This window comes from Penaeus monodon, chromosome 1 (genome assembly GCF_015228065.2).
Source record: "Penaeus monodon isolate SGIC_2016 chromosome 1, NSTDA_Pmon_1, whole genome shotgun sequence".
Classification (NCBI taxonomy): domain Eukaryota; kingdom Metazoa; phylum Arthropoda; class Malacostraca; order Decapoda; family Penaeidae; genus Penaeus; species Penaeus monodon.
Genome location: NC_051386.1, coordinates 49721090 through 49733589, shown reverse-complemented (window position 1 = coordinate 49733589; position 12500 = coordinate 49721090). Strand labels below are relative to the sequence as shown.

The 12500-nt window shown below is 37.2% G+C and overlaps 1 protein-coding gene across 2 annotated transcripts in view; it reads left to right on the top strand.

Annotated features, from left to right (window-relative positions):
* LOC119573596 (tetratricopeptide repeat protein 33-like) overlaps positions 1–4135 on the top strand; it is a 5989-nt gene extending 1854 nt beyond the window's left edge. For both annotated transcript variants that reach the window (XM_037920810.1, XM_037920817.1), the window contains exons 2-5: positions 350–487; positions 685–855; positions 1130–1321; positions 3612–4135. In XM_037920810.1, coding sequence (XP_037776738.1) covers positions 350–487; positions 685–855; positions 1130–1321; positions 3612–3845 — 735 coding nt within the window. In that variant the 3' untranslated portion in view covers positions 3846–4135. The remainder of the gene's footprint in view (positions 1–349; positions 488–684; positions 856–1129; positions 1322–3611) is intronic.
* Positions 4136–12500: the final 8365 nt, after the last annotated feature.

Here is a 12500-nt window from a genome sequence, read left to right as displayed (position 1 = left end):
CTGATGAATAGATTAGCAGTACCTAACTGTCCTGAGTGATTTATGACATTGGAATTAAGTATTCATAATATGTTAGCAAGATTTTTTTTCTGACATTACAGTTTATTAAGTTTATAGCATTATTCATTTCTTGCAAAAAGAACAAGGTTCCCTATTACTGTTCAGTAAGTTTATATTGTGTTATTGGAACAAAGAATTGTTTAGGTTAAATAGATAATTAGGACACTTTTGTTTATCTACTTGATGCCACTGGTCAATTAATATTACATTTGCATTTTATTTAATTGTTTTGAAAACTGTTCAGATGATCAGAGAAGTGAAATATTTTAATAACTCCACTTTTGTTTAGATGCAGTCATTCGGATGGAAAAGAAAAGCTGGCTTAACAAAGCCAAAACCAGCTGTTTTTTCTCAGGATAATGTGGAAGTTGACAATGATATGAATGATCCTGATGTTGACTGGTTAACAGCAACAAAGAAGCCAAAGGTAAGAACAAAAGTCTCATTGAAACCCAGACATTTTGGTGAGGAAATGTGAATGAATGTAGAAAATGAATGTACTTTCCTTCAAAAATCATTCTTATCATATGAAATGTAAAAACTTCAAATATTCTGGACATGCCAGGCTTATCATTCTACATTAGCCAGTTATGAATAGAAAGTAAAACAGTTAGTTTCTTACAGGTTTTGCAGCTGGAAGATGCAAAGGCAAAAGCACGGCGTCTAAGCAATGAGGGAGTAATGCTGGCAGAGTCGGAACGTTGGTGGGCAGCCATTGGGAGATGGAATGCTGCCCTTGCCCTTACCCCAGATGATTATGCACTTCATGAAATGTTAGCCCAGGCATACATGCAGGTTTGGCCTTTTTTTGTTTTCTACAATAAGTAATTGATATCATTGTTGACATCTAAACTATTGTTTGCTTTATTCATGGCTAATGATAAATGCCTTTTGCAATACACTGTTAAAATAAATTTATAATGCGTATAATGCATTCCTCTTTTAAGAAATTAACTTGAGCCCACTTAATCTTTTATAAAAATAGATTTTCACTTGTTTAGCACTTGATTTTTTAAGTAGATTAATCTTTATTTTACTTCATTATTATTTGTATTTTCTTTCCCTGAAGGTGGGAGAAGTGTTCCCTGCACTCAGATCGGCAGAGGCAGCTGTACAACTATATCCAAACTGGTGGGTTGGACTACAAACCCTTGGTAGGGCCCAGTTAGGACTTGGAGATGTTGCAATGGCAGTGAAGACATTTTCAAAAGCTGTTCATATTCGTCCTGATGAACAGGAACTTTGGCGTGAAGACTTGCAGGTAACATCTTAAATTTGTGTCAGAGGAGTTTAGTTGTTTTTATGAATTTAGTTTGCAGTGATGGTTAATCATATATGTTAGTGTTGTTACTTCTACACTTTTCAATTATTAAGAACATTTTATGTGATGTACTGAATCCCCAAAAGCCCTCATTCTATCCCTCTCCCAAACTTTGATGACCCTGTGACTAAAAAAATAATTTGTAATACTAAATCTTGAGAGTTACTTTAAAAACTTTAAAAATACTTTAAAAAATACTTTAAAAAATGAAGTTTTATGAGATAAAGTTTAAGATGGATTTGTGTTCATCTTGTCATTATTATGTACTCTTAATTTATCAGGGTCTTAGACCAGGGTAGAGAGAAAAAAAATGCTTGAATTTAATTTCTGTTGTTTTATTTTTTGGTTTTGGAAAGTGTGATGTATAGTTAACATTACATATGCAGGAGAGGTGTTTGACATGCCCTATTGATTCTGTTAGTATGCAGTTTCGTAAATCAGGGGTTAGTATATCCCCTTTTGTAATGTGCTTTAAAGGAAGGAAGTTAGTTTTAGTATTAGCATGTTTTGTCTCTAATGGTAGGAAAAGGTACATGTGATACAGAAGGTATATATTGAGGCACAGTCCATGATTAGCTGTTGTTATAGGGAATATAATTAGTGCACTATAAGTAAAGAATTTAAAGCTATATGTCATCAGCTGTGTGAAGATACTGTAGTTCTGTGTTCTTGTTACCTCATAGGTGTTAGACATATATACCTAAGATTTAGCCTTTATAAAGATGGTCTGAAATGAATTAATCCCAAGAGACTGCAGTCCCATAGGGTATCTTGCTGCAATTTGCAGATAACCCTGAATTTTCAGCTGTTACCAGAGGCAAATTTTGCTTTTAATGTGTGATGAGATGAATTTTACACACCAAAAAGTTGTCTTCTGGTTATAGTTATTGAGCAGTTGAGCATCAAACATACAATGAAAAGTTTACCCCCAGCATAATAGCCTCCGGGCTAGTACAGTGGTAAAGTGTCGACCTCTCATCCGAGGGGTCGGCGGTTCGCGCCCCGCCCATGCGCGAGAAGTTGGAATTGTCGCCTGGAGGTTACTGCTGTGGCTGGGCACCATGGCGGGTAAGGACTAGGTTCAGCTGAGTCAGCACCAGCTGACACACGTGAGTGAGTCGGCATTAGTCGACACAGGCCGGGCTCCCTTCATGGCATAGCCTGGGCGAGGCTAAGCTTCGCATATCAGACTTATCCTTATCCCAGCATAAAAAGACATGTAAATACAACAGACATAAAACACATTTTTTGGTAACAATTCATTAGAATAAATCATTCATTTGTAGGCAAAAGTGAAGGACACCCATTGCTGCTAGGATGGCATTAGTTTATTTTTTGTATTTACAGACAGATGGCCCCACTAGTGCCTAGCTGCCAAAAAGTCTATTAATCTTACTTTATCTTACCTGTTTGTTCATTTCCCTGTTTTTTGGAATTTTTAAAGTTTATTTTATATTGCTATTATTATTGTTAAGAAGACTCTACTATTATTATGTAAATTTTAATAATACCAACACTAATATTAATAGCATTAGGAAAAAAATATATTTCCTGAATACTTAAGGAATGGGGAAATCAGATGAGGTCAGGTAGACTATTCTCTTTGATGGCTTAGCACCTGTGGAGCCATCTATGTATAGATACATTTCACAAAACAATACTATAATTTTCTGTACAAAGAAAAAAGAGGAAGTCCTAAGGGAAATGGACAGAAGATGTAGTGGGTGCAGTAGTCTCTGATGGCTTGGCAGGCATATAGAAAGAGTATTTGGTAAGAGGAGAAGGCTCAGTGGAGTAGAACAAAGAATAAGGATGGGCATGGATACCTCTCTGTGACTTAGAGACTACATATACCAGATTAACAAATTTGTGCTCACTAAGTCGTATTCACACAAAATGGTGGGAATAAAGGTTGTTATTTTTTGAAACCTGATGCTTTATTGGAAATGAGTCAGACTTTAGGGGTTAATAGTATGCAGTGTTAATGTCATTTTGCATCCAGTTTATCTTGGTACAATGGTTCTTGCATCCTTTCCTTTTTACTTAATATCTGTGTACAGTCTTTTATTGTATATATTTTCGTTATGATTATATATTAATTTATTTTTTATTATCTTTCCATAAAATTTGTCTTCTCTTTTCTTATCAGTCTGGCTTATTCAATCTTTTTATTTTTTTCAGTCCTTCCTTTTTGTCTTTAATACATACATATCCTTCATTTTTCTTTAAGTGGGCAGTTGGTCTTCTAAAGAAGTACAAGGAGATTGAAGCTGAGAAGGAAAAGATGAAAGATGGAGCGACTATAACCGAGCCGTCCATAGAAGGGACTGTCAGGGAAAGATCTATCCAGATCTATGACAGACAGAGAAGAAAAGAAGCTCTTTTGAAAGGCAATCCAGAGGGCAGCCTTGATAATGGAAGTGTCATAGATGTGACAAAGATGGTGAGAATGAGGGTCACTTAGACATAGTGTTGTGCAGAGGTTCTATTCTAGGGTCTCAACTTCATGTGCTCCTGCAGAAGAGGTTACCACAGCATCCTCAGCTTGAAGGTCGAAAGGTGGAAATGTGCTTAACCTTTGTGTAATTTCCTCACTGCATACCTCATGTGAATCACCTATGTATGATATAAGTATACTGATTTAATTTTTTTTTTCTTCTTTTGTGAAACAGTTTAGATGAGTGATTGTTTTATGCTTGACAAAGGTACCAACAATAATGAATGACTTGTTTTAGTGCCCCAGGGAATGATTTGTATGCTTTATGTATATATATATATATATATATATATATATATATATATATATATATATTATATATATTATATATATATATATTATATATATTATATATATATATTTATATATAATATATATATATATATATATATATATATATATATATATATATATATACTATACATATATACATACATATATATAACATACATACTAATACATACATATATAATACAACACTATACACATACATAACATCACAACACATACTATAATATACAACACTACAATACAATATAAACACACACACACACAAACAAAACACACACATACTACATATACACACACACAACACAACACAACAACACACACACACACACACACACACACACACACACACACACACACACACACACACACACACACAAACACACACACACACACACAAACACACACAACACACACACACACACACACACACACACACACACACACACACACACGTGTCATATATATATTATACATATATTGTATGTAGTATATTTATATATATTTATTGTATATATATATATTATATATATAGACATTAGTTGTATATATATGTGTGTGTGTGTGTGTGTGTGTGTGTGTGTGTGTGTGTGTGTGTGTGTGTGTGTGTGTGTGTGTGTGTGTGTGTGTGTGTGTGTGTGTGTGTGTGTGTGTGTGTGTGTGTGTGTGTGTGTGTGTGTGTGTGTGTGTGTGTGTGGACATATACCTACACACATACAGCCAATGATATATATATGTGTATTTTTTGATACATGTATCCACAAGTATTTTTCTTTTATGTGCTCCTACTAAGAATTTTATTTTTCTTACTAAGTTCCTTTTTTAACTCTAATATATTTTGGAAGTGTGTTATACCACATTACTTTACCAGTTTGGCATGTTGGATGCCAAGACACATGCATATATTTATTACCTATCAGTCCTTGTTTAACATTACCCTTGAAAATACATAATGATGCTACTTTTAAAGCTAACCATTCACACAGTGACTTGGGGAAGTACAAACTGATATTAAGCACCAGTATTATAATTTAGCTAAAAATCATGAGTACATTTTCATGCTACTAATCTTTGAAGTAGCTTCCCCATGCCTCTAATGTTAGTTTCCCATTAACAACTTTGGCAGCATTTGATTACATGTTGGTTTCCCAATTTCTGCTTTTCTGTTCCCTTTTTCGGTCAAGTGAACCTTTTACTCAAATGCTGGTCAACCTGATGATCTAAATTTCCAAATGATCTTTCTTTGCTTCATCTAGTGCATTGGTTTAATTTGAAAGAAAAAATTATCTCCATCTTAACTTTCAATATATAGGTACTGGCTTCATAAGCCACTAGATATTGCTCTTCTATTACTTTCACCATCAGTTTTGCCCATGTGTGTTGTTGAAAGTACTGCTCAATTGGACCTTGAATTTTGTTGCTTTTACGCGGAATTTTGGAAAAGAAATAACATTTCTTTCCTGCTTATCATATAGTCATCATATAAAAAACTAAAATAATTTCATGGAAAGAAGGAAATTGTGACAATTGGTAGTATCTAAACAGTCTATGATTATTAAACAAATGATGGCTGTATTGTGATTACTTTGTTATATTTCGTGAATATTTGCAAAATGTATCTGGCGCCAGTCTCCTAAGAGGGGACAGGATAAATTGGTTGATCTCACAGTTTGTGGTAACAGTAAGCTTGAAGAAAGTCCTTGCAGATTTGAAGTGACAGTAATAAATGTGTGCTAATTTTAGACAGTTTAAGACTACTACTATTTGTTTGCCTTTAATACCTGTATACTTATAAAGAATGAGAATAAACTACTGGATTTACTACTAATTTTGACATGACTCAGAGGTATTGCTACCTAACTACTGTAGTTTGTTTGGACTGTCCTTTATGCTGACTTATAGCTTTAAAAATTTCCTGTGGTTCACAAAGGTAATACAAATTGATGGGTTATGCATATAATAACTTTTCTAAAGGTCATCTGTGAAGAAAGAAAATAAAGATATTTTTGATGTGCAGAATTAGGTTACAAAATATAGCACATTTTAAGCTGTACATATTTTATTGAGCTACAAATATGTGCTTTAATCTAGTCAGATAGATATACAAAATAATTACGTTGTATTTTGTTTCTTTACATTTTTTATTGCCAAAATGATCTCAAGTTGATAAAATTGTTAAAAGATTTATTATTTTCAAAGAAAACATATCAGAATCATTAGTCTCTTAGGTAGCATTATGTGAAATCAGTAGTAGTCACATTTTTAGTCGTAGTTACTGTTAGGTTCATGCATCACATCCAAGAAAAATGTTGAATATCCTTATTTATGTGCAAATTACATTGTTATTGTATTGTTGAAATAAATTATTATTCTGTGAAAATACATTTGACTTTGTGTTCAAGCCTTCTGATTTACTCCCTCCCTCCTTCCCTCCCACTCACTCTCTTACTATATTTCTCCTCATCTTTTTTCCTCTCTCTCTCTCTCTCTCTCTCTCTCTTTCTTCTCTCTCTCTCTCTCTCTCTCTCTCTCTCTCTCTCTCTCTCCTCTCTCTCTCTCTCTCTCTCTCTCTCCTCTCTCTCTCTCTCTCTCTCCTCCTCCTCTCTCTCTCTCCTCCTCTCTCTCTCTCTCCTCCTCCTCTCTCTCTCTCTCTCTCCTCTTCTCTCTCTCTCTCTCTCTCTCTCTCTCTCTCTCTCTCTCTCTCTCTCTCTCTCTCTCTCTCTCTCTCTCTCTCCTATCTCACCTTTAGGTTTCAAGATCTCCAATTAACTTAATCCTTCTAAATGGATTGTCTGTCACTGTATGATGAAACCTTTTCTCAATTTGTTACGCTCCGTCACGCAACTAGAAATTTCCCTCTTCTGAACACCAGTTTCCACTTTATTTTTCCCATTGTCTTGAAAATGTCTGGCTGTAAAAACAAGTTGATTTGTTCTTTCTCTAATAAGTGAAGTTTTCCACATATTGCTACATGGCTGCCGCGTCCACAACCTTAACGACGTCGCTAAGACAGTCACTTATGGGATGGGATGATTCCGTGAATTTAATTTATACCAAACTGAGCGCGAATAATATATTCGTTTACCTACTGCCGTGCTAGCTATTTGGTCGTGTGTGTGTGTTTTCCTAGGAGTGTATGATTTGTAACGCTCACCTACCATGTGTCATAGGAAGTATTCACTATTCTTTCCCAATTCGCCATCATCACTATGTCTGCAACATCGTTAATGCACGCAGGTCTTAGTTCAGTCTGATTTTGCTTGTTGACACACAGCCCATAGTTCTGTGAAGGTTTACGTATTGGTTAATTGATTATCAGTTTGTATCCAATGCACCCTTTTTCAATCGTTTTCACTTGTAGTTTTCGTGAGTGGTTGTTTGCACAAATTTGTACTGAAAAACAATCAGTCATCTCCGCTATTTTATATGGAACAGAAAAAAAAGTTGAACGTTGAACGAGATTCTCCAAATCACCCGAATCAGAATTGAATGTAATCACGGATAAGAAATATCTTTAATGGCTGTTTACTCAGGTGGTAATGTATTTTTCGGATCATATATACTATAACAGAAGAAAGTGAAAAGTAAATAAAAATAAGGAAATTAATAGAATAATCCAACAAACATAATTTGAGTATAAAAAGAAAAAAAAAAAATACAGTGTACCTTTTATATTTGGGAAATAATCCCGAAGTTTCTCGTTCCTTCTAATCAGATTTTGCAAGCAACAAGAGAAATATTCTGGGAACTAGTGCTCAGTAAATCCAATTTTCGAGCAGCGCTACGGAACTTAATTTTTTTTCGCAGTCATTTGTTTTGACAGCTGTATCCAGCGGTTTGACAGGCTGTGGCATTGGCATCGACGTTTTACAGACTTCTCAATTTGACTACTCTCAGTTGGTTAACGGTATTTTAAGGTATGTTTTAGCACTCCACAACAACCCCCTCCCCTAGATATCGCACTATTCTGACAGCTGGAATGTTGGTGACAACACTCGCCATAGGGGTTGTAAATATGTGCATTTCTTCATAACCCTAGTGACTATTTTCAACGTAAACGTGTTGCATTTACACTTCTAATTGTAAGCAAATAGTTGTTTAGAAAATAATATAACATTGCAGTAATAATTCTGCTATTACATTTTCTGCTGACATTTATAGACGCTGTTAGTCATATTAAAAATAGCAAATTCAACTATTAAAACAAGCATGACTGCATACTTGAGATGGCCGAGGCACTACTATGGGCCTAATGTCTCTGAGATTATATATAAAAGATACAGACATAGTAAACTGCACTTGCTAAAATTTTGTAAATGTTATAAAGGGTGGCTCTTAGAATTGCCGCTGTTTATACCGGCGTTTGTCAAAACGTATCGTTCCATTATGAATATGCAGTCAAAGCTGGTGGCCAAATTCAGGAATTCCATCTGGCTTGAAGGCCAAGGTGCAACGAGCAAAGGTTAATGAACTTTCAAGACCTGGTAGTGGAGCAAGTAATATTCACCGGACCGGATTATCATTACTGCCATTACAATTAGGAGGCGGAAGGTGGTTTTAATAGTGGTGATGACATGACAGGGATGATGGCGATGATGGTGACGGTAATGGTGATGATAATGATGTGATAAGGATGATAAAGAAAAGTGATAATAATGACAATGATCGCAGTAGTATTAGTAATAATATAATAATAATAATGATGAAAATGATAATGAGGTTATTTTTTTTACTCTTTTATTATGTGCACGCACGCACGCACGTACGCAGGGAGAGAGAGAGAGAGAGAGAGAGAGAGAGAGAGAGAGAGAGAGAGAGAGAGAGAGAGAGAGAGAGAGAGAGAGAGAGAGAGAGAGAGAGAGAGTGAGAGAGAGAGTGTGTGAGAGAGAGAGAGAGAGAGAGAGAGAGAGAGAGAGAGAGACAGATCGATACACATGTAGGAACATAATATTATATATATATATATATATATATATATATATATATATATATATATATATATATATATATATATAATTGTATGTTTTTTCTTTCTATTTTTGTTACCAACAGATGGAGGCACCATCATTAAAGAGATTTGTCAAGCGATCCTGGCGAAGGCACTAGTACTTGGTGCTTCATGATATGGGTGACCTGTGGTCGTACGAACATTACCATGAATATCCGCCTTAACCCACATTCCTTCCCATAGTATTTACAGTTTGAGATGAGAGTGTAAATAAATAATTCCTATCCCCACAGCCAGAAGGGGAGATGTCTACACAGGCTCTGCAAAGGAGGTCAACGAATGTCTGTCTGAGTACGCGTTTCTACACACAGGCTCTCGTATCTTCTTCTCCATTAGGCGGAAGATTGTACACGTCAGTCACGGGTAAACACCAGACTCACTCAGCTGAAGTGATTGTTGATATTTCCGATGTGGCAACTTCTTGCTCTTAGCACCCCAACTTCGTTTCACTCCCCACTGTCTCTGTGGCAACGACACGACAAACCATGGCGTGGTAGCGGTAGCGAGATGCCTCAACTTCTTCAATATGCGTGTATAGCCCCTCACTTACATCGTTGCGTGTGCGACATCAAAAATCGTGCATGCATTAAAGAGAAAGTTTGAGAGAGACAGAGAGGAGTGATGCAAGGAAATTAGAGACGGATAGAAATAGAGACAGAGATAAACTGAGACAGACATAGACAGACAGTCATACAGAGGGAAGGAGGGAGAAGGATGGTGATTGGGACATAGAAAGATGGGAGAGGGAGAGGGATAAGAATTGGGAGGGCGAGACACAGTGGGAAGGAAAGAGAGGGGGAAGGAGAGAGAGAGAGAGAGAGAGAGAGAGAGAGAGAGAGAGAGAGAGAGAGAGAGAGAGAGAGAGAGAGAGAGAGAGAGAGAGAGGAAAAAAGAGAGAGGAAAGGAGAGAAGGAAGGAGCGAGAGAGAAAGTGGGAGAGAGAGGGGGAAGAAAAGAGATAGTAGGAAGGAAAGAGAGGGTGAAGGAGAGAGAGAGAGGGAAGGAAAGAGAGAAGGAAGGATAGACAGGGAAGGAGAGGAGGGAGGAAGAAAGAAAGGAGAGACAAAGAGGGAAGGAGAGAGAGAGAAAGAAGGAAGGAGAAGAGAGGGAAGAAGAGAGAGAGAGAGAGAGAGAGAGGAGAGAGAAGAGAGGAGAGAGAGAGAGAGAGAGAGAGAGAGAGAGAGAGAGAGAGAGAGAGAGAGAGAGAGAGAGAGAGAGAGGGAAGGAAAGAAAAAAATGGAAGGATAGAGTGAGGAAAGGAGAGAAAAAATCAAATGCAGAAGGAAGAAGAGGGAGGGGGAAGGAGAGCGCGAGAGAGAGAACGAAAGAGAGAAAGAAAAAAAAGGGAATGAGAGAGAAGGTGAATATTCATAAAACGTGCATATTCATAAAATGTAAACATGCATACACAGACGCATCAACGTATCTCTCTCTTTCTCCTCTCTTTGGAGGGGGAAGAGAGGGAATGAAAAAGAGATGAAAGGACAGAGAGAGAGAGAGAGGGAAGAAGAGAGGGAAGGAGAGAGAGAGAGGGAAGGAGAGAGAGAGAGGGAAGGAGAGAGAGAGAGGGAAGGAGAGAGAGAGAGGGAAGGAGAGAGGAGAGAGAGAGAGAGAGAGAGAGAGAGAGAGAGAGAGAGAGAGAGAGAGAGAGAGAGAGAGAGAGAGAGAGAGAGAGAGAGAGGTTCATAGTAAACGTATTGACAGATGGCAATGAATACATGATCATAATTATCAAAAATGATGATAATGGTTATGACTGCGATCATAGTGGTGATGATGATGATATTAGTAGTAATGATGCGATCGGTACTTTACTTGTTTGAACATCTAATTTGTAATCAAAGGAAATGATAATTAAATATACCCTAAAAAAATACCTGTATGTGAAAAGCCTACCGCGCGTCTAAAGCATGTGATGGTCCAATTTACGATTTAATGTGACAGTTACATATTTCAGCAACATAAAATAAATACTTGGATTGTTTGACTTAACTACATCAACAATTCACAAAACATCGTAACTCTCAGGAACCAAAAACAAACTTCCTCTGAAAAAAAAATTATTAAAAAAGAAGCACGATGCAAAACAGCCGATTCATTATACAAGAGCAAACTCAAAATACGCCGACTATACATGCACACTAGACGAACCAGGACAGAGGAAGGCCTGACTAATGCATTCATTCCCACAACATACGCTTCACGGTCACAAAACACACAAATATTTGGAATAGGAACGATATTTTTTTATTTATTTCTTTTCTTGTATCTTGTTCTTTCTTTCTTGAGTCTTACCTGCCTCGAAGTTGGAGCCTTCTACAACATGTAAACAAGAATGTTTGCGTATGTATTATTTTTCTGCCCCTTCCTTCCCCCCTACATTTTTAGCTTTCTGTTTTTCATTCGATTCTTATTCGTCCTATTTCCTTCTCTCTCTTTCTCTCCGACTTTCTGTTTCAGTCTGCCTGCTTGTCTCTCTGTCTGTCTATGTATCTGTCTTTTTGTCTGTCTGTCTATCTATCTGTCTGTCTCTGCCTTTGGCTCTGCTCTGTCAATCTCACCCATTCCTATCTTTCTTTCTTTTCCTTTATGATTCTGCTCCGCTTCCTCGCCTTCCCTTTATTTTCTTCCTCCGTGAGCCTCTCCCCTCTTTCATCTCGTTTCTCTATCCATGAATAATCGTCTTATCCTGTGTCGGTCTACGTTTTCCATCTCTGCCTGTCTGGAATAGTTTCTCTCCTTTTCTCTCTTCGCCGCAATTTTCTTCTCGTCCTCTTTCCATTCCCAGTTCCCCGTCCTCCTCCTCCCCTCTCCTTTCCTACCACCCCTTGCTTTCCCCCTCTTCCTTCCTATCATTTCTGCCTCTCCTTATCTCCTCATAAATGTGCCCAGCCTTCCTCTTCCCCCTTGATTCATCCCTTTCTTGTCCCCGTTTTCCTCCCTCCCTCTCGGGTTCAGAGTAAAGTAAATGGTTCAGTAAAGAAAGGTAATCATAGGGTAATGACCCTTGTGATAGTGGCCGCGCCCGATCGAACTCCGCCATGACACGACGCTGTCTCATCCCGCTGCTCGACCCGGAAAGATATATTGCCTCGCATTTTTCCCCCTTCTTCAATTTTCGAGTGGTATAGTGGCCGTCCACCGGATTTGAAAACATACGTAAGTACACCTAAGATACGCACGCACACAAACACACACACATACACGCAAACATACGAGTATATATGTATGTATGTGTGTATGTATATATGTAAGTGTATATGTATATGTATATCTATCTATCTATCTATCTATCTATCTATCTATCTATCTATCTATATCTATCTA